General features: G+C 57.3%; 1 protein-coding gene across 8 annotated transcripts in view; it reads left to right on the top strand.

Annotated features, from left to right (window-relative positions):
- Positions 1-27223, top strand: part of WDR86 (WD repeat domain 86) — a 37454-nt gene that overhangs the window by 822 nt on the left and 9409 nt on the right. For 4 of the 8 annotated variants that reach the window (XM_082399005.1, XM_082399004.1, XM_082398998.1 and 1 more), the window contains exons 2-7: positions 143-430; positions 9885-10026; positions 12531-12951; positions 20403-20538; positions 23581-23684; positions 23985-24297. In XM_082399005.1, coding sequence (XP_082255131.1) covers positions 268-430; positions 9885-10026; positions 12531-12951; positions 20403-20538; positions 23581-23684; positions 23985-24158 — 1140 coding nt within the window. In that variant the 5' untranslated portion in view covers positions 143-267 and the 3' untranslated portion in view covers positions 24159-24297. Of the gene's footprint in view, positions 1-142; positions 431-1817; positions 1834-3947; positions 4147-4280; positions 6180-6794; positions 6905-9884; positions 10027-12530; positions 12952-20402; positions 20539-23580; positions 23685-23984; positions 24298-27223 lie in introns of those variants that run through there. The other 4 variants (XM_082399001.1, XM_082399000.1, XM_082398999.1 and 1 more) reach the window with 4 other exon arrangements.

Raw genomic sequence — 27223 nt, 5'->3', positions numbered from 1 at the left:
CGGTGGGGCTGCGACTGCTGCACCCGGGGACCGGGAGTCCCGAGTGGGCCGCCCCGCGCAGCGCAGCCCCCGCCGGCTCCGCGGGCCGGGAGGCCACGGGGGCGAGCGTCCGCCGCTTCACCCGCGCCGCGTGCTTCCGCAGGAGCCGGGGGCCGGAGGCCCCGCGATGGCCGCGGGACGCAGCCACAGGGAGCCGCGGCGAGGATACCCGGGCGCCCCTGCCTAGCGGGGCGCAGCCTCCTCCTAGTCCGCCGCCCGACCGGCGGGATGGGGGGCGGAGGGTCTGCCCTGAGGGTCTGCGCGGACCACCGCGGGGGCATCAACTGGCTCAGCCTGAGCCCCGACGGGCAGCGCCTGCTGACGGGCAGCGAGGACGGCACGGCCCGACTCTGGAGCACCGCGGACGGCCAGTGCTGCGCCCTCCTGCAAGGTAGACCCGCTCGGCCGCGTCCTCCGACCTCTCGCTCTGTCCTCCTCTCTGCCGCTTGCCTGCCTCAGACCTGGGCGCTTTCGTCCGCAGACCCCTTCCCCAAAGTCCAGCCCTCGTGGAAGAGCGCTGGGTGGGGTGGGAGTGCAGAGGGGGCTACGTTACGGGCCAGTGAGCCGAGGGGCGAGGCTGCGAGGGCGCAGATCACCTGTCAACCGCTGGGTGAAATCCCTTCCATCACCGCAGTTTTAACAAACAAAAAGAAATCGCAGCTCTGCCCCTTTCAGCTTCCCTCGTCTCTCACAGGCCTTGTGACCTTTGGCTGAACATCTCCTCTCTCCGGGCCTTTGTAGTCACAACAGTGGTTTGTTAATCGGCCTGGGCACTACCGAGTGCACTCCGCATGGTGTGGTACCGTTTTCCCACCACTCGTGCAGGCAGGGGAACTGAGGCACGGAGTTACGTAGTTCGCCAGAGGTTTACACAGCCCATGGGGGGGCAGAGTCGAAAACCCCCTCCCTCATTCGACCCCCCTGCCCTGCTCTCTCGCTGCCTCATTTCACCCGCAATTTGGCATGTTTGGAAACTCCATGAAATAGCAGGAGGTACACATAGGCGTAAATATTGTTTTATGAAAGAGCCCTACCAATACACCCACACTGATTTGTATTTGTGGCTTACTCAAGGGGAGGTGGATGTTTTTCTTACCTCGGGTCCCTGTCACATGCCTGCAGCACAGGACTGAGAGGTCCCTCTGTTGTCTGAGTGGCTCCTATAGCCCCTTGTGGAAGCACCAGGTTGCCTGCGCTGTGTGCACAGTTATTTTTCACTGCTGGTTTTTCCACCATAATCAGCAAATCCTGGGTGGCCTGCCCCAGGCCTCCTGGCTCATCTAGGCACAGGGAGTAAATTAGCTTCCGTATTGGCTGATCCTGACCCTGCGGGTTTTCTTATTTTCATTTTATTTTATTTATTTATTCATTTATCTTTGGGCCATGCGGCTCGTGGGATCTTAGTTCCCCCCGACCGAGGAGCGAACCTGTGCCCCCTGCAGTGGAAGAGCAGAGTCTTAGCCACTGGACCGCTAGGGAAGTCCCACCCTGTTGGTTTTATTTTTATTTTTTATTTATTTATTTTGTGGCTGCGTTGGGTCTTCACTGCTGTGCGCGGGCTTCTCATTGCGATGGCTTCTCTTGTTGCGGAGCACGGGCTTTAGGTGCGCAGGCTTCAGTAGTTGTGGCATGCGGGCTTCAGTAGTTGTGGCGCACGGGCTTAGTTGCTCCGCAGCATGTGGGATCTTCCCAGACCAGGGCTCGACACCGTGTCCCCTACTTTGGCAGGCGGATCTTAACCACTGGACCGCTAGGGAAGTCCCATCCTGTTGGTTTTACATCAAAGCAGTTATGGTAGGTATTTCAAAGCTCAGTAGGGATGCATTTTGGACTGCCTGTTATTTGGGAGCTGGTGTAGATAATGGGGAGTTGGCCACCACGCACAGATAGTCACACACACTGCCAAGGCATAGATCTGTTAGAAAATTTAAATCCAGTGTGTATTGCTTTCCAAAGATGAGAACAGTACCTAGAGGGCTTTCAGAGATGCAGGTGCCTAGGTCTGGGTTTCACTGAGCCTTTGGGGGTAGGACTCCAGAATTGGCATTTCTAACAAGCTGTGAGGTGACTCTGATGATCGGCTGGCCTGGGGAGCCCTGGGCCTGGGACCCCTTGTGGAAGCCCAATTTGTAGGCCAGTTTCTGCCTCAGGAAGCTCCAGTCCTTTCCAGGGTGGTTCTGGCCTAGTGGGCACCTGGCTCCGTCCCCAAGGCCCACAGTCCTGCCCAGCCCTGCCCTGCCATCCTCACCCGGCTCTGTGCCTGGCAAGTCCCCTTCACACCCACTTTAGTGACCCTCACAGCGGCTCGTCCCCACAGGACACCAGAACCTGCTTCCTAGCAAGGCCACGCTGGACCCTCTGTTGCCCTAGTTGGAGGCCTTCCCACTCCACGGGAAAACGCTATCAAACAGAAAAACTGCTGACAGGGTCGTTTCTTTTATAAGGGTTTGCACTTTAAGAATTGTCAAGGACAGAGGGGACAAAAATAACCTTTCCTTATCCTGAAATTGCACTAATAGACTTGTGAGAGAGTCATTTTGGGTGTGTGATAATCCTTGTGTGGCCCCCATGGTAAGCAAGGACCTGCCAACTGCTCCTCTGTAGGATTTTTTTTTTTGGCTGCATTGGGTCTTCGTTGCTGCACGCGGGCTTTCTCTAGTTACGGCGAGCAGGGGCTACTCTTCATTGCAGTGCGCGGGCTTCTCATTGCAGTGGCTTCTCTTGTTGCAGAGCTTGGGCTCTAGGCGCGTGGGCTTCAGTAGTTGTGGCGCACAGGTTTAGTAGTTGTGGCACACGGGCTTAGTTGCTCTGTGGCGTGTGGGATTTTCCCGGACCAGGGATCAAACTCGTGTCCCCTGCCTTGGCAGGTGGATTCTTAACCACTGCGCCACCAGGGAAGTACATAGGATTTTTTTTGTATCAGTGAAATATTAATAAAAATGTCTTGACATTTTAGTGCCCTATATTTTATAAATACCCTTCTAAGTACATATTTCTTATGTTATTAACCCTTGCAACTGTGAGGTGGATAGAATTGACAGCAGTTTAGGGAATTCCCTGGCAGTCCAGTGGTTAGGACTCTGCGCTTTCACTGCTGAGGGTCTGGGTTCAATCCCTGGTTGGGGAACTAAGACAAGCTGCATGGCACGGCCAAAAAAAAAAAAAAAATTTAAGAACAATTGACAGCAATTTATTTATTTATTTTTAAAATTGTATTAAAGTATAGTTGACTTACAATGTTGTGTTAATTTCTTCTGTACAGAAAAGTGACTCAGTTATACATATATATTTATATATATTCTTTTTCATATTCTTTTCCATTAGGGTTTATCACAGGATATTGAATATAGTTCCCTGTGCTATACAGTAGGACCTTGTTGTTTATCCATTCTCTATATAATAGTTTGCCTCTGCTAATCCCAAACTCCCATTCCTTCCCTCCCCACCCCTGGCAACCACAAGTCTGTTTTCTATGTCTGTGAGTCTGTTTTTGTTTCGTAGATATGTTGATTTGTATCGTATTTTAGTTTCCACATATAAGTGATACCATATGGTATTTGTCTTTTTCTTTCTGACTTACTTCGCTTAGTATGGTAATCTCTAGGTCCATCCATGTTGCTGCAAATGGCATTATTTCATTCTTTTTGATAGCTGAGTAGTATTCCATTGTGTGTGTGTGTGTGTATACACACCACATTTTCTTTATCCATTTATCTGTCGGTGGACATTCACGTTGCTTCCATGTCTTGGCTATTGTGAATAGTGCTGCTATGATAACACCAGTTTATAGATGAGAACAGGAGATGCAGATATTTACCAACATGCAGCATATTCTAAGTGTCTCCTAGACACTCACATCGTGAGGCAGGTGCTGTTGTCAGCATGCCTGATGCATAGTGTGGTTGCAGGGCTTGTCCAGGGTCTCGCGGCTGGTCGGCGGCAGAGAGGCTTCTCGCCCACTGTGTGGCTCCTGCTCTGGGCAGGACAGAGTTGCAGGGAAGCTGTGCTCCCCCGGGGCCACACGGCTGATCAGTGGCAGACCCTGCAGGTCTCCTGACTCCAAATCCAGGCTCTTTCCACTGCCATCGTAGAAACTGCCACCTCGGGGTGAGTGCCAGCTCCTTGCACAGCTTGGGGCCCACAGAAGGCTTCAAAGGAGAGCCTGTTGGTGGGTCAGGCCTGGATTTCTTGGGCAGAGCGGCCTGGGTTGGCAGCTCCTGCCATGCGTTTTCCTTCTGCAGACGAGCTCACGGTGCAGAAGCAGTTGGGGACCAGAGGATCTTCCCAGATCTTCCCGGACCATGGCTCGAACCCATGTTCCCTGCATTGGCAGGTGGATTCTTGAGCACTGCGCCACCAGGGAAGCCCTATTTATTTATTTATTTTGGCTGCGCCAAGTCTTAGTTGCGGCACACAGGATCTTCATTGCGGCACGCGGGATCCTCAGTTGCAGCATGAGGGCTTCTTAGTTGCGGCATGCATGTGGGATCTAGTTCCCCGCCCAGGGATCGAACCCGGGTCCCCCGCACTGGGAGCGTGGAGTCTTACCCACTGGACCACCAGGGAAGTCCCGTGCCTCAGTTTGTTTATCTGTGAATTGGGGGTGATAACAAGAGGAACCTAACCTCATAAGGTCATGGTGGGCATCAAGCCAGTTAAGAAAGAGTTCCTAGCTCATTGTATTCGCTGTCTTATCCTTCATGCCCGAAGTGAGTAACAGGATCCCTTGGCACTGTGCCATGCCAGCTCCAAAGCTCTTCTTCATTTGCCTCCCACAACTCTTTATCATCCCATTTTGTAGATGAGGAAACTGAGGCTTGCCAGCCCTCTGCGCTCCTCCCTCTGGGTCCAGAGCCCTTTCCCCCTCACCTGCCTGTTGGCTTGACGGCGCTGGGTGCCTGTGTCGGATTCAAAGGTGCAAGAGTCTCGGATCCCGCCCCAGGGAATCTGCAGATTGGATTGAGAGAACGATTGCTTAACTAAGGGGCTGTGTGCACTTCAGAAGAGCAGGAACTTGGTGGGCTGGGGTAGCCAGGGTTCACCTCTTGGCCCAGGAGGGCCTGGAACTGAGACAATTTTTAATTGTTATAAAAAACACACAGCATAATACTTACCATCTTAGCCATTTATAATATACAGTTCAGAGACATTAAACGTTCAAAACGTTGTGCAGCCATCACCACCATCACCTCCAGGATTTTTTCCTCTTGTAAAACTGAAACCGTCCCCTCTGAACAATATCCTCATTCCTCCCTCCCCCAGCCCCTGGCACCCACTGTTCTACTTTCTGCCTCTAGGAACCTGACTCCTCTGGGTACCTTGCATAAGTGGAATCACATATTAGTTGTCTTTTTGTGACTGGCTCATTTCACTCAGCACAATGTCCCCAAGGTTGTCGCATGGGCCAGAATGTCCTTCCTTTTGAAAGCCGAGTGCTCTTCTGCCGTGTGGATCTTACACATCTTCTTTATCCGTCATCTGTCGGCGGACGCTTGGGCTGCTTCCACTTCTTGGCCATTGTGAGTGACGCTGCTGTGAACATGGGTGTGCAAATACCTCTTCCAGGCCCTGCTTTCCATTCTTTTGGGTATATACCCAGACGTGGGATTGCTGAATCATCTCATACATATTTTTAAGCGGGCACTTGGGAGCACAGGGAAGGCTCTCAGACATAAACAAATCGTTATTAACTTTGTCCTGGTCAAGGAAAAAATTCCATCAAAAAACAGTTTGTTTTAAGCACGGATGTGAAGGAAGCCCACACTGGCAGTTCACTCTAAGGCTCTGCGGAGACCACCGTCTGGGGCAGGTGAGCTCCCCTGTGGGTGCGGATTAAGGAGAACGGGGATGGAGGCGGGAGAGCAGATTGGTCAAGGTTGTGGAGCAGGAGAGGCTGGGCTGAGGACAGACCCTGTGGCGGCAGCAGTGACCAGAGCATCAGCCCGGGCTGGGAGCTTGGGGGCGGGTGGCCCAAGCCTGAGTCCTCATGGCTTTGTCAGACCCTGTCCATTCCAGCCAGGGCTCCCGTGCTCAGACAACGGCAGGAAACAACTGGCACCTCCGAGTGGTAACTCAAGGAGGGTCTAATCAAGGGACGCTTGCAAAATGTGGGCAGAGTGTGGGGAACCACTGTACTTATGGCGAGTACCAGAGGGGCTGTCACCATCCCCAGGCCTGAAGGAGGGAGGGTGGGAGCGGTCACTGCCGCCTGGAAACGGCTGGGGAGGGGGCTCCCTCCAGGGAGGTGTGACCGTGGTTTGAGGGCCTCGGTCAGCGTATCCCGAACTAGAGACCCCTCCTAGGGCTCCCGATTGTCTGAACCCTGCTGGCAGCGGAGGAGACGGAGCCCACAGCGGGTGAGGGCGCTGCAGGGAGCAGGCTGGAGAAGACGAGCACCCACGGGGGCAGACGAAAGACTCCAGGGGCAGCGGGGCGAGAGGAGGCCCCGCTTTTCATGCTGAGTTGAAGGCGTGTTCAGCTGGGCCGTGCCCACTCCAGGCCCCTCTGCCCCTGCAGACCCTGGTCTCCAGCGCGGCGAGCTGCTGCTGCATGGGGAGGGGGCACTTGGACTCTAAACCTGCAGCAAGTCCAAGGGCGTGCAAGCCGGGAGACGGGGCCGGCTACCTTGGCAGGAAACCCTGAGCCTCAGCATATTCTTTTGAACATAATAACCGCATTTTATCTGCATTCTACATCCCTTCAAAAACATTTATTTTTAGTTTGGCTTTCTTGCTTATTCTGCACAATTCCAACAGCTTGTGGCCGAGGCGCTGTGGTCCCTGGAGACGTGATGGGCCCTCCCTTCTCCCAGCCCTCACTCCTCCACCCCTGGTGATCCTGCCGGGGCGGTGGAGCCCTGTTGAAGGTCTGTGGATTATAGTCAGGGGTGCGCTCCGCAGCCTCCAGGGCCCCTGTGCTGCGAGGGCTCTGAGCCCGGATCGCTCCCTTGGGTTGTCAGATGTGAGATGGGCGTCTTGTGCCGGAGAAGGGGCTTGTGCGGGGGGGAGAGACTTGATCGATGCAGGGACCCCTGCCAGCTTGGCCAGGCCCCTGAGGGGGCGGAGGGTCAGCCTGGCCCAGCTTCAGAGATGAGTTTTTTTTACATTGAAAAACTTCTTTTTATTATCACCTCTTTTCTTCAAGTCTGTTTATATTTCTGTTGATTTGCAATCAGTGTATATATCCTTTTTTTTTACTTCTACGTATCAGAAAAGCTGTCCCACTCTCACGGTCTTGGTTAATGGCTGCAGTTTCACCGAGTCTAGGTGCCACGCTTGGATTTTCAGTGTTTTTCTTGGTCTGATTGACGGGTTCACATGACACTCTGCCTTCCTGCTGTCAGATGCTGTTGAGATGGGACGGAAGGAGCTGGAATGGGAGTGACACCCCGAGGGAGCCTCTCCTGGCCTTGGTTAGCACTGGGGACCCCTCTCATGGTGCTGAGCCCTCCCGACCCCTCCTGATGGCTGATCTGGTCTCGGGGAAAGCTCGTTGCGAATCCTCAAATATTTTATAAACATTTTGGGGTTGGCAAAAAGCTGGGCTGGGTTTTGCCAAACACATTTGCCCTCGACTTTAAAACTGATGTGCACTTTGAGGGAAACAGTCTGCAGCCTCTTCCCGTGTTTACTTAATTTACGCAAATGTTGTTTTCCTAGAGGCCTGGTATGTGCTATCCAAGAAGATGGGATTCTTTCTTACTTTAAAAAAAATTCTGTTTCTTAGAACCCAGGAAGTTGGGTTCTTCCAAGAGAAACTAAGCTTGACCCCAGGGCCAAAAAAAAAAAAAAAAAAAAAGTGTGACTCAGCTTGAAACTACCCAAGAGATTCTAAATCCCCATCTACAAGATACCAGATATCTAGATGAAGTTTTAAAATCTGATCGAAATCCTTGAAGTAATAAATATGACGCTCCCATGTGTTATTATTTGAATTCATCAGTCTCCTCGTCTGTGAAATGGCTCTTAGGTCTAACATTCCTTTGCTTCCGTTGATTTTCTGGTCCCTGAATTCTTCTCCGATTGAGTCAGCTTCAGTTTGCTGTTGGAAGTGCTTATATCCGAGATGGAAACACTTTTACCTGAAAAACAGGCCCTACTGTGTCCAAGGATGGAGGACTCCTGGGCTGCTTAATAATGGTCGAGGGGTAAACATCGACCCCACAGCCAGGGTGAGAGTCAGAAGATTTGACAACTGCCCCGTAAGAGGATGACCACGTGCACTTGGCCGAGACCCCAGACTGCGGGGCCCTCCCTCCGTCCCAGACCTCCACCCTCACTGTGTCTGCTTCATCCACCGTTTCTGCCAAACGCCTAAATTCTGGCCCCAGGGGCCCCTCTTGCTTTGGTGTGTGCTAGCTTCTCTCCCAGACGCTCTTCCTCTTCTCCCGACAGACATGGGCACTGCGTAGACCCTTCCTTGCCTGCCACACCCAGGCTTCTGCTCTGTCCACCCTCGTCACGCTCTGTCCCAGCACGTATCAAGCTTGGCTGACTGTCCCTCCTTCTGGGCTGGCTGCTCTGTTTGAAGGCAGGGAATGTGTTTTAATCATCTCTGTATCTGTATTTGTGTCCTGCGGCTGCTGTGACCGATGATCACACTGGGTTTCCTTAAAACAAGTTTATTCCGGCACAAGTCTGGAGGCCAAAAGTCCAAAATCAGTGTCACTGCGATGAAATCAAGGGGTTGGCAGGGCTGGGTTCCTTCTGCAACCTGTAGGGGAGAATGCCGTTGCCTTTCCAGCTTCTGATGGCTGCTGCATCCCTTGGCTTGTGGCCGCATCACTCCGGTCTTCAGGGCCAGCACCTGCCAACCTCTGCTCTGTCTTCACGGTGCCTTCTCTGTGTCCTCAGATCTCCCTCTGCCTCCTCTGTGTGTGTGTTTATTTATTTATTTACTTACTTATTTGGCTGTGCCGGGTCTTAGGTGTGGCATGAGGGATCTTTAGTTGCGGCATGCGGGATCTTTAGTTGCAGCATGTGGGCTCTTAGTTGCGACATGCAGGATCCAGTTCCCTGACCAGGGGTCGAACCTGGGCCCCCTGCATTGGGAACATGGAGTCTTAACCACTGGACCACCAGGGAAGTCCCTCTGCCTCCTTCTTATAAGGATGCTTGTGATGGCGTGTAGGGCCCACCCTGATATCCAAGACAATCTCCCCGTCTCAAGATCCTTAATTAATTGCATCTATAAATGTGTCTCCTTCCAAGAAAGGTAACATTTCTAGGTTCCAGCAATTAGGACCTGCTGCTCTCTTTGGGGCCAGAATTCTGCCTACCACAGTGTCTCTCCCCAAACATAAGAACAGCTCACGGCTAACATTTACACAGCCGGCACAGGAACACCGTGAGATAGGCACCGTCACTCTCCCCATTTCAGATGAGGAAATCGAGGCACAGAGAGGTGAAATAACTTGCCCATGGGCAGCCGGTAGCAGCACCAGGCTGCTAGCCCAGGCATTCTGGTTCTGAAGACCATGCCCTTGGCCTCTGTACTTCCTGCCTCTGTAACATGGGATTTGTTGAATGACTGAGTGAATACAAATAGCTGAAAAGTTTGAAGAAGACTTAAAAAGAGATGACTAAGAAGGGGGGAGGGAAGGAGAGGAGGGAGGAAGGATTCCAGGGCAGGCTAAGTGCCCCCTGAATTGCTCCTGGCTCCCACGATTCCTGAGATTCTCCCAGACTTAAAGCGTCATTTCAACACGCTAGTCACTACTGGACTTGCTGCAAACACTCGCCGCCCCCCTGCTTTCCTCCCTTCCTCCCCATCTCAAACATTCTCAAAGAAAAACAGGAGCTGGCATGCCCTGCTGTGCTCACGTCTCCCCCCCCCCTCATCTGCAGGGCACGAAAGCTACGTGACCTTCTGCCAGCTGGAGGACGAAGCCGCCTTCACGTGCAGTGCTGACTGCACCATCAGGAAGTGGGACGTGCTGACCGGGCAGTGTCTGCAGGTGTTCCGGGGACACACGTCCATTGTGAACAGGTCGGTGTGCCTGCCAGGCGGGGAGGACTCGGCCTCTCCTCGTGGTACCCGGCCGAGTCCCAGGGGACAGAGATGTAGGCTGTGGGGCCCCTGCCCTGGAGGAGCTTAGCTTCCCTGGGGAACACGTGTGGACGTGCGGGGAGGCGGTCAGGAGCACACAGCAGTGGAAGGGCAGCAGTGTCCCCAGCGCAGCAAGCGCTGACTGCCCGAGGCTGCAGGTGGGGGGTTGGGAGGCGGAGGTGGGGCGGGGAGGCACCACCAACACTCAGACCAGAGCCTGAAAGCCCTCCCGTGGCCCTGGCAGCACAGCTGCCCCCAGCTGGGTGCAGGGAAAGGGGTTGGAGGCTACAGCTCCTACCGAGGGAACAAATTCCAGAGGAAATGGCTTAATTGGTACCTGATGGTGGACTTGGGGCTCGGAGGAGGAGGAGAACGGCGATTGTTCTGAAGAGGGAGTCGCGGGCGTTTATAAACCTCTCCTCTCCGTGTTGCTGTTGAAAATATCCCAGACCCTCCGTCTCATGGAGGTTTGAATTTTTGCAAAAACGTATTGCGTTTGGGTCTGAGCTGAGCCATGGAGATTCCTTGGTGCTCAGATCAATTGGACACTATTTCTTTAACCTGGGGCCGTCGCAAACTCCCGAGGGAATGCCCGGTATGAGCAGGAGTCTGGGCACCGGGGCCCTCGTGACCTCACTGGCCAGGAAGGGCAGCTGCCCGGGCAGCGCACTAAGCAGGGAAAGGGCCCCGTGCAGGCGGGCGTTTGGCGGGGTGGGGGGCAGGGACGGAAGGATGTTCTCAGCCAGAGGGGATCCTGGCAGCCTGAGCCTTGTGGAGCCTGGGTCCGGGTGGGACCCGTCTGGCCTAATGTTCCAGCGCACGGTGGGTGGAAGTGGTGGGTCAGCCCGATCATTAACTGCCCGGAGTACCAGCTGCCTGCGGACGGAACGGTGCTCCCGCAGGGCGGGAACGGGGAAGCATCCCTGAGCGGAAAGGCAGAAGGGTCGTGCTGGCTCAGGATGGCTCTGAGTGGAGAAGGACCCCAGTGGGGACCCCATAGAGCTCCGCCCCAGCCCCCGCCTCCTGCAGCTGAGCTTTTATCCCCCCTACACCCCTTAGATAGAGCAGGCGAGGCCCGGGGACCTGGGAGACCAGCCAGCACCACGCAGGCCGGGGCGGAGGAGGGCTGGGATTGGGACCCGGATTTCAGCTCTTGCTGGCCTCTTCCACACTCTTTCTTGAGAAAGAAGTTTGTGACTGAGGTAAAAGTGTGGGCCTGGGGCGCCTCCTCTAGTGAGGCTGTGAGCGGCTGGAAGGGCTGACAGAGGATGGGGTGGGTGGAAGAAGGCCACATCTCAGGGGAGCAGCCGGCGCTCCGGTTGTACCTGGAAACGAATCAGTGGCTCCTCAAAAGTAAATCTGGACAATTAAGGCTAGAAATGATGCTCTGCCAGGTGTAGACTCTCCCGAGTGCACACACAACACACACAGATGTTCACACACAAGTACACATATGCACTCATGCACACACACACACACACACACACACACACACTGCTTTTGCGCAGTTGGCTCTTCTAAACATCTCAGGGTGCATATTTGTATTATGAAGTAACTGTGCTCACAAATGTGTGATGGCCCCGAGGTGAGGACGTGGGCTACACTTCTCGTGTTTTCAGAGCCGGGCCAGGTGTGTGAGCTTCTGGGGGCACCGGCCCGGCCTGGCGTCCCTGCCGTCACAGGCCACACCCGGCAGGACTCGGGCCGCCAGAACATCACCCGAGGCACCACGTCATCACTTTCCTTTAGAAACACACGTGTGGTGAAAACCGTATCTCCTGGCGTTAGGGAAGAAGCCATCAGTAGAGAGTGTGCTTTTCTTGTGCTGCGTCCTTAGTGACTTGTGGGAAGTGAGAACCGCCCAGAGGTGAGAAGCCGTGGAAGGAAGGTCTGCTCTGTTCCGTGTCCATCTTTCCTCCTGCCCATGCTAGTCTCCCAGGCAAGACCTTTTCAAAGAGGGGGCACCAGGTGCCTCTGAGACTGAGATGAGGGTCCTGACCCCCCTGTGGCCACACAGACGACACGCCTCATTCCAGGTTCAGGCCGTAGCCCTTTGGGGGTGGTGTGTAAATTAGGGTCCACACTCATGCCCTTTGAAGTTATACACAGAGTTCTATGCTAGAGACCGATGTGTATTTTCTGCAGAGAAAGTCTTAGCATACATCAAGATGAGAATAGGAGTCATGAATAGTTACTGTTTGGCAGGCTCTGCTCCCCCCTCCCCCTGCCCCCCCCCACCGGGCTCTCCTGGCTCCCTCACTGCCCCCCTCCTGCAGGGGGCCTGAGATTCCTCAGCCTTGAGATTTTCTCAGACTCGGGTCTCCCAGTCACTGGGACCATTCATTCTTCTCACCCGTCACCTGGGCTCGTTGAACACGTAAGACGCCAGCCTACCGGGCAGCCCTGCGCGCCCTGACCCCTGACCCTTCCCCTCTTGCCACCAGGATCCTGGTCGCCAACAACCAGCTCTTCAGCAGCTCCTACGACCGGACAGCTCGAGCCTGGAGCGTGGACAAGGGGCAGGTGGCCCGGGAGTTCCGGGGCCACCGCAACTGTGTGCTGACTCTAGCCTACTCTGCCCCCCAGGACCTCCCTGGGGCTCCGTGCGCGGAGGAGGCCGTGGCCAGGGGGCTCCTGGTGACGGGCAGCACGGATGGCACGGCCAAGGTCTGGCAGGTGGCCAGCGGCTGCTGCCACCAGACACTGCGGGGCCACACAGGTGCCGTGCTCTGCCTGGTGCTGGCCACGCCTGGCCACACGGCCTTCACCGGCAGCACGGACGCCACCGTCCGAGCCTGGGACATCCTGAGTGGGCAGCAGCTGCGGGTGTTCCAGGAGCACCAGGGCTCCGTCATCTGTCTGGAGGTGAGGCCGGCCTGGCTATCAGGGAGGCCCTGGCTCCTCCTCTGAGCTGCCGCCCCACCCCAGTGTACCAGTCAGCTCAGGCTGTGGAACAAAGCACCACTGACCGGGCAGCTTAAACGACAGACATTGATTGGCTCACGGTTCTGGAGGCCGGAAGTCCGAGACCAAGGTGTCGGCAGGGTTGGTTTCCTCCGAGGCCCCTCCCCTCGGCTTGTAGACGGCCTTTCCCCCGGTGTCCTCACACCATCTTCCCTCCGCTTCCAGAGTCCCTCTTCTCGTGAGGACACCAGTCATACTGGATGAGGTTCCACTCTAATGCCCTCATTTTAACTGAATTACCTCCTTAAAGGCCCTATTTCCAAATACAGTCACATTCACGGGTACCAGGGTTAGGGCTGTTGTCAACACATGAATTTTGATTTCCTTCCGTGTGGAGTGAGGATTACATCCACGCACAAACCGTGGTCCATAATTCCTAAATCCAAAAGTTGAAAAAAAGGAAGGTTTTTTCTTAGGCTTGGCATCAGCACTCATTTTGATATGAGGCTGGTTGTAGTTAAGTTTAACCTCACTTCCTGGGACTACGTGTACCTTTGCTGTGGAAACACGAGTGTGGTCCTCAAATCCTAAAACTCCTGAAACGCGTCGGCCGAGGTTTGGATTAGGGATTATGGACATGGAGCTGTGCCCACCCCGGGTGGTCGTGAGGATGTAGTGAGTTGACAGCGGACGCAGTGCCTGCTGCAGAGCCAGTTCTTGACGCCCGTCCGCCTGTGATACTGTTGCTGTGAAGCATGTGTTGCTATGAGGATGTGTGGCCTGCACTTGGCGGGCACGTCTGCAGGATATGGTCCGTCCCTCTATCTAGATATTAGGGTCTGGATGTTCCTGGCCCGGGTCACGGCCACAGCCCTTTCCCTTCTCCAGGCCAGTTCCCACACCCGAGGTGAGCAGGTTGGGGTGCAGTGCTCGGAGGCGCCGAGCCTCTGGGGAGCCACCGATGAAGTGATGGGGGTGGGCTCAAGGTGGCAGGAAGTAGTGTGTGGCAGTCCCCTGGAGAGCCAGGCCAGGACGCCCGTTTTGGGTTCTCGAGGTGAAGGGCAGCTCTAGGGCCCCAGGACCAGTGGAGTAGAGAAGGGCTCCACTTTGCTTGGACAGAATGATCTCTGGCCCCTGGTGAACGCCAGAGGGTCCATGTTTGTTTGGTTGTCTAAATTGCATTTTTCTAGTGATGGGGGCAGGGCGGGGGATTGGTTGTTACTGAGCTGAGATTTGGCTACCTGGTTTCTTTTTCTTTTTTTTTTTTTTAACTTTGATTTTTTTTTTTAATTTTTATTGGAGTAGAGTTGATCTACAATATTGTGTTAGTTTCAGGTGTACAGCAAAGTGAATCAGTTATGCATACACATATATCCACTCCTTTTTTAGATTCTTTTCCCATCTCGGCCATTACAGAGTATTGAGTAGAGTTCCCTGTGCTGTACAGCAGGTCCCTAAGCCACCCGGTATCTGATCCCGGGATTTGGGGAGGCAAAGGGAGGACCGAGAGGCACCTGGGAGGCAGCATTGTGTGTGATGGGGAGAGGTGTGCAGGGAGCAGTGGGGATGCGTCCTGGGCGGGGCATGGGGGGACGGGCTCTGGGTTCCTGAGGACGGTCGGGGTCTCTGGGCTCAGTCTCCTGGTACCGCCCAGGGGCAAGTCCGTCTCCCATGTTGGAGTCAGCCTGCAGGGTGCGGAGCCCGGTGTCGGGCACAGCAGTGGGAGTGAATGAGCCCGGGAGCAGAGCCGGACCTCTGCAGGAGGGGGCTCAGGAGACCGTGAGAAGCACGAAGGCCAGGCCAACTCGTAGTGTGGGGAGCTCCTGGGGTGGGGTGGGGAGCTCCCAGAGTGAAGTCAGTGTTGTTCCCATGAGCACACACCAGGGTCTGTCCAGGATGGGTCCCAGGCGGGGGTGGGGGTGGTGGGCGTGGGGAGAGGGCCCTGCTGGGCGGTGGGATGGGGACGGGGCGGGGTGAGGGTGGGCACAGTGCAGTGTGTGGAGGCCCCTGGGGTCAGAGTTGGAAGGAGGCAGGGCCCACGCTGTTGGCTTGGGCGGGGAGGGTCGCCCCCAGTGTCAGGAGCAGCGGGCCCCGTCGTAGAGGCCGGTCCTAAAACGGAGCCTGAAGGGACGGGCACAAAGGCAGCACACGCGCTGGTGCCGCAGCAGCAGCGGCGCTTGACTCAGGAAACATGCGGTTATTTGGTTTGTTGGTTAGTTACTTCATTAGCTGTTAAGTCACAGCCTGCTTCGCCCCACGGTGGGACTGAGGCAGAAAAGCCCCCGTTTTTCAGAGTAGTTGGGGGATAAGATTCTGCTCGATAAGGTCCAGGGCCACCATCTCCACAGTAGATGGCCTGGTGCCTTCCCGAGAAACGGAGGACCCGCCGACCCCCAGCCGTCCAGGCTTCCTTTGCTTTGATAGGACGTCCCCTCAGAGGGGGCCACAAGGGCCCCTGTAGCTTGGATGCTGTATCGTCACATCTCCCTGCTGTGTTTCCCCGGTACAAACTCAGATGTAGGTGTACCGCGACTTGGGAGACGCACGTGCGGGTGACCTTTGGGTGTGCTGGCTTTGCCCGCTTTCCAGGGTCCCGCCTTCTCCCCACGTTAGGGTCGGGGAAGACCCTTTCCCTCCCCTCCTGATCTGCCTCTTTAATAGAAGGGCTTCCCCACGTGCCCCCTGCCATCAGAAACTTGCAGGGCCACCTGCCAGTCTCGGCCCCAGCCCGTGAGACCCTGGCCATGCGGGGCCGTCGCTGGGGCCCTGCTGTCACCTCTGGGCTGAGTGTGAAGCACAGCACAGAGTCGGGGCACCACCCCCCGCCCCTGCTCACCTTACCTTCTCCAAATAGATGACCCTCGGTTCACGTCTGCATGTCTGTTTCCTCCCTCTGTCCCTTCCCTGCACGTCCACATGCAGGTTGAGCCACCTAAGCCAGGGAAGGATCTCTCCTTGGGGACCTCCCAGAATTGCGACCCTCCCAGCTTGGCGAGCGGTGGGCTGCCTTCCCAGACGCCTTGCAGAGGCAGGCAGGGTTCCCGGGGGTCTGGAGACGCGGGATGGTTCTACGAGCCCTGCGGCCTGGCCTCTGGTGTTGTTTAGGGAGGAAGCACTCGTGCCGGCAGGTGGAGAGCGAGGGAGTTGTCATCCGTGGTTTCCCGTTAGGCTGAGTGTGAGGTGTCCACTGGGATCCCGGGGGGCCTGTTCCATGGAGCTGCGGTGTTTACACCGTCCCTGGGAAACAGGTCAGGCCCTTTTGTGTGTTGAGATAAACTTGGGGGCCACCTTTTCAGAGGCTGGGGAGAAGAGAGGAAGCTCACAGAGCTATGCAGCCTCCTATGCCTGTCTCCGAACCGTCGGCCCGTGTGGATGAGGTACCCACTGCAGCATCCTGCCGCCTCCTTGCAGGCCTGCGGCCCACTCTGAACTTGCCGGGAGCTGAGGCGGGGCCCAAGAAATCGGCCAAGCCCTGAGGGGCCTCTGCCTTTCCTCTTTACTGTGGGATGTGTATCCAGGGTCAAGCACGCCAACCCCAGAGGGTTCCAGAAGCCAGGTGGGGGCAGAGCAGGAGTGCACAGGCCTCCTACGGAGAAGGTGGGCCAGAGCAGAGGTGAGGGCTCACTTCCAAGTAACAAACTCAAGGTCAAGCCCGCTGACCACCGAGGGGGACCGCTCCTTTACCCTGCTCTTCGGAGGGACTCCCAGGGTCTGGGCTCAACCGGGTGGTCCTTGTGAAGAAAGAGAAAGTGGAGATGCTTTTCTGTCCCTTCATATTTTAAAATTTTTAGTTATGAAACATTTCAAACATAAAGTATAGCAAACGGTAAATGGGACACCTATGTACCCACCTTTGAAATGAGATATTAAAATAAACATTTCCAGTACAGCCAGAGAGGGACAGGAAAGGCTCTGCCAGGTGTGGGGCAGCCCAGGGGCTCGGGGCATGCACCTGCCCGTCTGCAGCATCGTCAGGCCCTCCGTTCTTTTCCTACAAAAGCACTGTCCTGCCAAAGCCCGAGGGGCTGGAGCAGAGATTGCTGCTGCCTTTTAGGGATACGTACCGGCTCCCGGCTTAGATCAGGCTGCGTGCAGTATTGAATTTATCCTCACGGCCACTTGTAAGGGTGATTATTTTTTCTCATTTTGTACATGAGAAGACAGAGGCTCAGAGTGGGCAAGCAATTTGCCCAAGGTCTCACAGCTGGTAAAGGGCAGAGACAGGATTTGAACCCAGGACTGAACATGCAACCTGTGCTTTTGACAAGCAGCTTTCGAAAGGTGTGTCCGGGCCCATACCGTGCTGGAGTCGGGGAGCCTCTTCCGACAGGAGGCTGAGTGCCCGGAGCCTGGCTGTGCTCTGCACCTGGCCCTGCTCACCACCTGGCCCAGCTGCTTCTCTCCCGCTGCCCTGTGCGTGGCCTGTCGTGAGTGGAGGGGAGGCCGCGGCCGCACCCCTGGGGCCGCAGCAGCAGAACCCCAGGCCTGCCCTCCGCTTGGGTGGATCACACGCAGGGAGGTGGCCCATAAGCCCCGTCCCGTCCTCTCGGAGCTGCTTGGCTGCTGGGAGGGAGTCCTGCTGGACTGGCCTTTGTGACTCGCCCTGTCAGGGTCTGTCCTGCTTTCCCCATCTGCCTTGAGCCTCTCTGGTCTCCGCGGGCTGCCCTGCTCCTCCCCGTGGGTGTCCTTTCAGGAAACCAGCCAAAGCAAGCAGTGAGGCGTCCGCCCGCTTATCAGCCTCGGGGCTCAGGATCTGTGCTTTGAAAGCGTGCTGCTTTTTAAGCACATGCGCCAGGCCTGTGTCTTTGGGACACCCGCTATGAGCAGGAGGCGTCTTCCCTTTGTCTCGGCCGCTGTGGACGCTCAGTGCCTCCTTCACGGGGCCGGGCAGACAGAGCTGCAGAGGCCGAGTGGCCTAGATGTGCCACTGGGGTCTCCATCTCACAGGCTGCCCATACCCACTCCCCTTATCATAGGTCTGGGAGCCTCAGTGGGTAGTTTGGAGAGTGTGGTCCCTGGAGGTCTGGGGCTGCCTCTGGGAGTGACACTTGGTGGGGGGACATTCAGGAAACACTGGGGCCAGTGGCACTCGACCTGGGGGGCAGGGCGCAGACAGTGCTGGGCGGCCTGAGGAGGGTCCTGGAGGGCGGCTTTCCCACAGAAGATGGGGGGGGGGGTCAGCACAGAGAGGACTTGTGAAGGGGGGCACGGCATGTGCCCGGGATCTCAGGGCACAGCGAGGACACGTGCACCTGGGGAAGCCGGGCCACGTTCGGGCTCCAGGCGCAGGGCTGAAGGGGGCACGGCATGTGCCCGGGATCTCAGGGCACAGCGAGGACACGTGCACCTGGGGAAGCCGGGCCACGTTCGGGCTCCAGGTGCAGGGCTGAAGGGGGGCACGGCATGTGCCCGGGATCTCAGGGCACAGCGAGGACACGTGCACCTGGGGAAGCTGGGCCACGTTCGGGCTCCAGGCGCAGGGCTGAAGGGGGCACGGCATGTGCCCGGGATCTCAGGGCACAGCGAGGACACGTGCACCTGGGGAAGCCGGGCCACGTTCGGGCTCCAGGCGCAGGGCTGAAGGGGGCCCCGCAGGCCGAGAGCAGGTGGGGTTGCCAGGCAGGTTCCCCTGCCCTTCTCGGTGGTGGTGCAGACGGAGGGGGGACCGGGCGACGTTCTGGACCCTGCTGGAGCCCTCGGGTGTGCGGACATCGCACGCGGCCCTGTCCTCGGGGAGTGGACCGCCAGCGGGAGAGGCCAGAAGCCAGGCTCCATCGGCTGGGCCAGTCGTCACCCCAGTAGCACCGGAGGGCAGGGCCTGAGAGACGCGGGCCAGGCCTGTCGCCCACTTGGTCCACCCTCAGCCTCTGCCTCCAAGAGGTATACGTGTCCCTCGAGATTGCACCCCCTCTGCCGTAGCGATTGGCCCAAGGCCAAGTTTGACCTGTGCTGTGGCTGTGGGGTGGAAAGATGCACTGGGCCAGAGTCCTATTCTCTGGGATTTAAACTGGGAAGTAATATGGGGAAACTGAGTCAGCTGTGGGAATTGGAGTGGAAAGTGGCCAAGATGGGTAGGTAGTGTGTGCTTGAGCTAGGAGGACTTGGGACGAGTTAAGGATGCCCATTTTAGGGGCTTCCCTGGCGGTCCAGGGGTTAGGACTCCACGCTTCCACGGCAGGGGGCACGGGTTCGATCCCTGGTCGAGGAACTAAGATCCCGCAAAACAAACAAACTAGGCCCGCCGCCTGCTGCCCCTGGGAGAAGGACCTCATCTTTCCTAAGCCTCCAGCGGCCCCTGGGCCCCAGCGGCGTCCTGGATGGCTGTCTCGGGGGCTTGTAGCCTGCCCTTCTCTTCCTGGGCCCTGCAAAGTGGGAGGAGGCCTGGTGCCATCAGCCAGCTAACGGCAGCTGAGTACCCCACTCCGCCAGCCTTCGGTTCGTGTCTGTGTCTCCAATAACCAGAGGTGCTGTGCTGGTCGGGAGCTCTCTGGGCTGCGTGGTGTTTGCTGTAGGGAAATTTGCAGAATTATTTCAATTGTCTTTGGGCTTCCCTCGCGCTAGTACCCTGTCCCTCTTGGCAGGGATGCTCCTGGGAGCGGGGCTTCCTCATGCCCTTCCCTTGTCTCCCAGGCCCTTTCCTAACCTCCTGCAACGCCAAGCAGGGGTGTGAATGCCACTGCAGCTGGCAGCGGCGAGCGGGAAGTGGGGGAACCTGTGTCCAGGGGCAGGGGGGCAGGACCCTATGATGGCCCCTGGGTGTCCAGCTCCGGTCCCAGCAGAGGGCTACCTTACACACACCGTGGTCAGTCAGGTTACTTCTAGAGCTTTCTCCTATCTCCCTTCCCCAAGCAGAAGTCCAGTGTGAAAGCCCTGCCCTGGGTGCCCCTTTCTCAGCTGGAACAGTACCAGGGAACAGAAGCAGCTACAGGTGGAGTCACATTGACCTTCCCGGGGGCCAAGCTGTAGGGAACTGCTAAAGAGAGACACCTGGCGGTAGTAGCAGCGGTGCCGGCCGACATTTTCTGGTCCTTGCTCTTCGGGTGCTGAACGCTGTACGGTCGTGTCTGAGCACCACAAGGAAGGGTCTGGCGTGATCCTTGTCTGCGGGTGAAGCCGCTGAGAGCAGAGTCACTGACTTGGCCAAGGGCCAGTCAGGATCTGAAGCCGGGTCTGCCTGAGCTACACAGCCCTGAGGGGAAGGGAGGAGCATCGTGACCTGGGGTGCTGGAGTGGGTAGTGGTGGGGGGCGACCCAGGGGCAGGGGCATTTCTGGCTTGTCCACAGTGTCTCCATTGAGACCTGCATGTGCCCCTCCACGTTCCACAGAGAGAGGTTTGGAGGGGCTTCCGGGGTGCCCCCTATGGTCAGCGGTACCCATGTCCGGTGCCGACCCTCCCTCCCCCCACCCCCAGCTGGTGAACCGGCACGTGTACTCGGGCAGCGCCGACAGGACGGTCAAGTGCTGGCTGGCAGACACGGGCGAGAGTGTGCGCACGTTCGCGGCCCACAGACACAGCGTGAGCGCCCTCAAGTACCACGCGGGCACCTGTAAGTGACCCCGCCCTCCCCGTAGCCCCAGCCTGCCTGTCCCCTTCACGCCCCGCCCCCCAGCACATCCGCTCTCGCGCAGACCTCTCTGCTGCTTCTGACTGCACTCTTCCCTCCTGGAGTCTCAGCTGCCACTCAGTTTGGTCAGCGGCCAAGGGCGGCGGCTGTGCCCCCTCAGTGCATGTGTTTGTTCCTCCAGCGAAAGAAGTTCCAAATAAGGGTGTAGGGGCTCCTCCCCACCTTTACCCCGCTAGGACGTGCAGCGACCTGCGTGTTCAGAGGACCTCAGGTCAAGAGCAGGTCTCAAGGACACATTCAATTCTCCAGACAGTGACACCACTTAACTCCAGTCAGACTTGAGGGCCGCATGGGTTTGGCTTCACTTGGCATTAGGTTTGACTACAGATAAGAGAAAGTCCAGATAACAGGGATTTAAATGAGATAGTGGTTTATTTTTCTCTCAGAAGAATTTCAGAGGCTGGCGGTCTAGGCTGGAACGGATGGCTCCACGAAGTTGTTAGACACCCAGGTTCCTTTTTTCACTTTACTTCATCATCCTTAGCATGTATCGGCTATCTTTAAGGGGGGGCCTCATGGTTCAAGATAGCTGCTGGAGCTCCAGCCATCATATGTTTTAGGCAGGCAGGAAGAAGAGGAGGGCAGGGCAAAAGGTTGTGTCTCCTAGATGAGTAGGCCCCTTTAAAGATCTTTCCTGGAAACTCCACCCAAAGACTTCTGCATACATATCTCTGAGCACTGCCTGCAAAAGAGACAGAATAATAAAAACTTTTATCTGGGGATACTGCTGCCAGGATTAATCAGGGTTATTTTGGAAAGAAAGAAGGGCAGCGTGGCTTACTGGGTAGTCAGCAAGCTCTCTGTCCCACAGGTCTCAAACTGTCACACATCTGGGCTTTCCTGGCTCTGTCCAACTGGGCTGCCACCAGTTGTTTACACCCCAGACACACGCAGAAGACAGGCACTGTTCTGGGGAAGCAAAACCCACAACCTCACCACACCTACATGGGAGTGGGGCTCCCAGCTTGATGGATATCTCTTTCCTAAAACGATCCCCAATGTTATATTTTGCTATCAGCGTCCTCCCTCCCTCCCTCCCTCTCTCTCCCTCTCTCTCTCTCTCTCTCACACACACACACACACACACACACACACACACCTGCAGCAGGAAGCCAGCCCCCCTAGGCGAAGCTGAGCCTGAGAACCATCTTCCTAGCACAGCAGTGAGGGAGCAGACTGGGGTGGGGGAGGAGCCACAGTGGAAAATTCAAGTTGACTTCACAGCACAGGTGTTAGATGAAGATAGAATGGATTTCCGAAAATAGAGTGTGAGATGCCCTCAGGATTTAGGTGTCTGACGCAGAAAAATGATCTTTTTCCTGTTCCTGTGTCCAAGTGTGATTATGGCTCTGCTCCTGTCGGGGACCTCTAATTTAAAGAGAAGAACGTTGCCCAGAGCGCCTCCCCGTGGCAGCGGCTGGGATGAAACCTGCCGCTGCAGCAAATCCCACAGACCCTACCTGCTGCCCGCTGTTACGGAACTTGGTCCTTGGTCTTTGCCAACAGGCTACAGGATGATCAGACCTAATTCTGGACCCTCTTCCCACCCTCAGGATGCCCAGTAACCACAGTGCATTGGTGGAGGGGAAGGCAGGAGAGGAGCTGAAGAGGCCGAGAAATGAAACTTCCCCTCCAAGTCCACATGCGCTAGTAGCTTTAGCAGCAAACCTGGGACTAGGCAGGTGACACAGGAAATGGGATAAGGAATAGACACCCCAAGGACAGGGAGCCCCCAGGGGGTGCTTACTGTGGCTCACTCAGGCTGCTGGGTGGCTGTAGCAGATGCTATGGGTACCACGCTCAGGGGCATTTCCTGCTGCAGCACCTGAGGTCCTCTGCCCGAGGGTGTTTTCCTGTGAGGCAGGTCATGGGAGGGCTGGGAGTTGATGGATAAGTAGCCCAGTGTCCTTGTCCCTGGGTGGAACAACTCTGAGACCCGGTCCGCCCCTTCTCCCAAGGGCCCCCAGTAGTCACCTGCTCCCTAACACACCTGCATGGGAGTCCTCCTTCCTTCCTGTTTCTCTCCCCACTTCCTGGAATGCCCTGCTAGATAAACCGTTTGCACTCAAAACCTAGTGTCAGGGTCAGCTTCCGGGAGAACCGGGGCTAAGATGGTAAGTGGACAAGGGAGTTTCTCTGGCCAGTGCCGTCAGTGTGGTCCCTGACCAGCAGTATCAGCATTACTTGGAATTGGCTAGACATGCAGGTTCTCAGGCCCCACCCCAGACCTCCTTAAATCAGAAACTCAGCTGGGCCCAGCCTGCACTCGGGAGTTTGAGAACTCTTGGACTAAGTTATAATGTAGGAAAAAGCCCAAGGGAGGCAGAATCGGGAGGTTCCCCCTGGGAGAGGTTGCGCAGGGCACCTCTAGTGAACCCCGGAGGCGTTGGGTTGTGTTTGGAGGGCCAAGTTCATTACTGAGGAGGGGGAGGAATGAGTTTCTGGTTGGTCCTTGTCCCTAGAGGCTGCTCAGACGGTGGGGAGGGAGGGATGACCCCCCCGAGGCAGGGGCTTCAGAGCTGCTGGAAACACCCGGCAGGGAAGCTAAGCTTCACCAAAGGCTTCCACCAAATGGCCTGAGAGTGGGAAGCTGGGCCCAGGTGGTACTCAGGAGGGGTGGAAGCACCTGGAAGGACTTGGCAGGCTGACCTGAAGCCCAAGGGCGGTGGGGCAGCCGAAGTCCTGCAGAGCCGGCTGCAGCCCACAGAGGGCGCTTCCGGGCCCCTGGGCGTCACCCTGAACTCACAGGAAAGTACTGAGATAGGGAAGGTGCCACCTCCTTCCTTTCAAGGGGCTTCTGCTGTTTCCCATTGGCAATTATGACATCCCTGGGAGGCGAGCGGTGGGTCCCGGAGAGGGTCCCCGTCACTCTCACCGCCCTGCCCATCCACGACCCCCGCCCTGCGGAGTCCCGAGGGGACGAGGGCTCTCGGGCGGGAAGCAAGTGCCACCGTGTGTTCACAGTGTTCACGGGCAGCGGGGACGCCCGCGCGCGCGCCTTCGACGCCCAGTCTGGAGCGCTGCGGAGGGTGTTCCGCGGCCACGCCTTCATCATCAACTGCATCCAGGTAGGCGCTCCCGCCCTCTCCGGGGCCCCGTGGCTGGTTGGCTGAGCGAGGGCGAGCCCGCCTGCGCCTCTGCCTCGGAGGGGGAGGGGGGAGGCGGGGCCAGGCAGCAGCGCTCCCCCGCGGGCAGAGCCTCCCGCATCGGGCGGCCTGGGCGTTCGCGGCTCCCGCCGAGGCCCGGGCCGGCGCTGGCCCGAGGCAGGGCGGGGCCTGCACCTACGTGACCCCGTAGCTGCGGGGAGGCGCGGGGTCGGGGGGCGGTGGCGCGCCCCCTCCAGCGCCGCCCACGCCCCGCGCCCGCAGGTGCACGGCCAGGTGCTCTACACGGCCTCGCACGACGGCGCGCTGCGCCTCTGGGACGTGCGCGGCCTCCCGCGCGCCCCGCCGCCGCGTCCCGCCGCCCCCAAGCGCAGCCTCTCGCGCCTCTTCAGCAACAAAGTGGGCTGCGCCGCCGCCGCGCCCCTGCAGCCGGCCTGAGACGCCCCGACCGGCCGCCCACGGACCCGCGGAGGGAGCGCGGCCCGCCGGCACCGGGGGCTCCGAGGGCAAGGACCGGGGCGGCGGTGGTGCCTGTCCTCCGCGTCCGCTGACTTCCGAAGCCCTCGCCAAGCCGCCCGTGGGGAGGCCATGCCTGCCGCCCACCGCGTCCCCAGCCCGCCTCTCGGTCCCCACCTCCTTCGGCCAGAGCCCCTGCGGAACCCAGCCCTCAGCCTGCTCGCCGGCCCTCCTGGGACCCTCCCGGGACCCTCCCGACTCTCAGGGTCTCCAGCCCCGCGGCCCCGGCGCCCGAGGTCCTCCGAGGCCAAGCCTTTCCTGCGGAGCGAAGCGGACGCTTCAGAAAGCCACAGACCGGGCCTTCCCCGGCGGTCCAGTGGTTAGGACTCCGTGCTCTCACTGTCGAGGGCCAGGGTTCGATCCCTGGTCGGGGAACTAAGATCCCCCAAGCTGCGCGGCGCGGCCAAAGAAAAAAAGCCGCAGACTGTCTATTTTGGCAAATTGTCCACTTGTGAAGAACCGAAATACAGGTCCTTAACAGTGCTCTGCGACACGTCATCTTTTGTTCTGCCCACGGAGTCCCAGCCCCATCTCGGAGGGAGAAGGGGTGCCGGGAAGCAGGGGCCTCACGCCCGCCTGGGCCTGGCCCCAGGGGCTGCGGCCTCACAGCCCCTCCAGTGTCGCTGCAGCGCCACTCGAGTGCGGAGTGGCATGGGAGAGGCCAGGGAGCAAGGAACCGGCTCCTTAGCTGCCTGGGTGACAGCGGGGACGCCTGCTAGTCCGCCGGAATCGAGGAGGCCCCTCCTCTCGGGCGTGGAGCAGAAAGGCCCCCGCACAGGTGCCAGCTCCGCGCCCCACGTGGCGAAGGCCCTGGAGGTGTACACAGGAGGCCGCTGGAGCACCTGCCCGGAGGGCATGAAGGGGGAAGCGGGGCTCAGACCCTAAAAGGCCCTGAGGGGAGCCGCGCCCAGCAGCCCCTCTGGCTCCGGGAGGGGCCCACGTTCCGCGCCCACAGGGCCCTCCATGCCAGGCCCTGGCTGGCCCCTCGCCCCGTGCAGGAAGAGGAAGCGCTGCAGAGGACAGTGTCCGCCCTTGAGAGCTCAGCGTCTAGCCAAGGACAAGCCTCCCCGGGCAGAGGCAGCCCTTGACGCAGAGAGGTGGGTGCGCCGGCGTCTTCATGCAAGATGCGCCGCAGGACGGGCTTCACCTGCTCCCTGGGGTGCCCAGGTCCATGCCTGATGGGTGGATCCCACCCCCTTGGGAACAGGTACAGGGTATTGACACCAGGGGCGGTAGAAAGGGTTGCATACCTCTGTGATGGGCTCTAGGCCTGACCCCCAAACCCTGGGAACCCAGGGGCCTCGCCAGGAAAACAGGCTGGCCGGTGAGAAGAACCTGCAGAAGCGGCATCACCCAGCCTTCCTTGGGTGGGACTCAGCACGGAGTACAGGTGAGGGGTTCCACGTGCGCGGCCTGTCGTGTCTGGGAGCACTCACTTCCTAGCGGTTCTTCTTCTCCAGGGCCCGAGGCTGTGGTTACAACGGCAGGCCCACCCCGAGGGGCTTTCGGGGGAGCTGAAGCGCACTTCAGGGAGGGCAGGCAGAGAGAACCACCTTGAGTACCTGCGCTGATTTAGTCACCTTCTCAGTCTGCTTTGCTGACAGAGGCAGTCTGAGCAAGCAGACTCTCGCTCCTTGGTGCTGACATTTGATGCTGCCTTCCTGCCTCCACAGCTCTCGCTAGCAGAGCAGGCAGCTTATCCAACCACGGGGGGCAGATCCTAAAACGGCTGCTGCGTTCGTTTTCTCCAGCCTGCCTCTCCCAGAGAAAGAGTAAGAAGTGAAAAACCGCTATTTTGCATTTATACAGCATGACATATTTGGGTAAATTTTATTTCAGTAATTTTCTTTTTTGTGTGCTATCTTTGTCTGGTTTTGGCATCAGGGTGATGGTGGCCTCATAGGATGAGTTTGGAAGTGTTCCTCTGCAATTTTTTGGAAGAGTTTCAGAAGGCTAGGTGTTAACTCTTCTCTAAATGTTTGGTAGAATTCGCCTGTGAAGCCATCTGGTCCTGGACTTCTGTTTGTTGGCAGTTTTTAAAATCACAGATTCAATTTCAGTACTCGTAATTGGTCTGTTCGTGTTTTCCATTTCTTCCTGGTTCAGTCTTGGGAGATTGTACCTTTCTAAGAATTTGTCCATTTCATCTAGGTTGTCCATTTTATTGCTGTATAGTTGCTTGTGGCAGTCTCTTATGGTCCTTTGTATTTCTGCAGCTTTTCCTTTTTCATTTCTAATTTTACTGATTTGGGCCCTCTCTTTTTTTCTTGATGAGTCTGGCTAAAGTTTTATCAATTTTGTTGGGTAATTTTTATTTCAGCAACATAGAGGGCTTTGCTAGATGTTGAGGAGGATATAAAGACCAGATAACCACAAGATGTTTCTTTGCCTTCGATGATATCGTCTTGCCTCTGATAAATACCTTCAGTTGGGTAGGGGAAGGACAGGAAGTACTTATAGGACATATGGGCAGGAAAACAAGGACAGGACATGGCAGTGTCACCAGAGTCAAGAGCAGACAGAAATTCATACAAGTGATGGGCATCAGATCGGACTGAGCACAGCACGTTCTCGCCGCAGCCTCCCGTCGTTGACCCCATCGGCCTCACAGGCCTGTGTGTGCCACTCCTGCTCGGAGCCCTCTCACGGCCCTGGTATTCACCACTCAAGTCTAGACCCCCGCCTGCCTTTCAGGGTGCTTTGTAGTTGGACTCGGCAATCTTTCCAGCCTCAGTCTCTTCCCCCAGCACACCCTCTCTGGCGGGTCTAGAACAGCCCCTGCGACCCCATGAACATGGTGCACTCAGCTGCTATCTCATTTGTCCCAGGTCTGGAATGTCCTTTCCCTCTGACTCTCCAAGGAGAACCCCCCCAAAGCCCATCTGCCCTGTGACTTCAGGCTCAGCACATTCCCTCCTGTTCAACAGCATTTTCATCACAAATGTCCTTTGCTCCTTCTCTTGCATTCCAGAGCAGGGAGTGATTCC

The sequence above is a fragment of the Balaenoptera borealis genome (assembly GCF_965194805.1).
Source record: "Balaenoptera borealis genome assembly, chromosome: 7".
Classification (NCBI taxonomy): domain Eukaryota; kingdom Metazoa; phylum Chordata; class Mammalia; order Artiodactyla; family Balaenopteridae; genus Balaenoptera; species Balaenoptera borealis.
The sequence above is the reverse complement of the archived record's forward strand: the minus strand, read 5'-3'. Positions and strand labels throughout refer to the sequence as shown.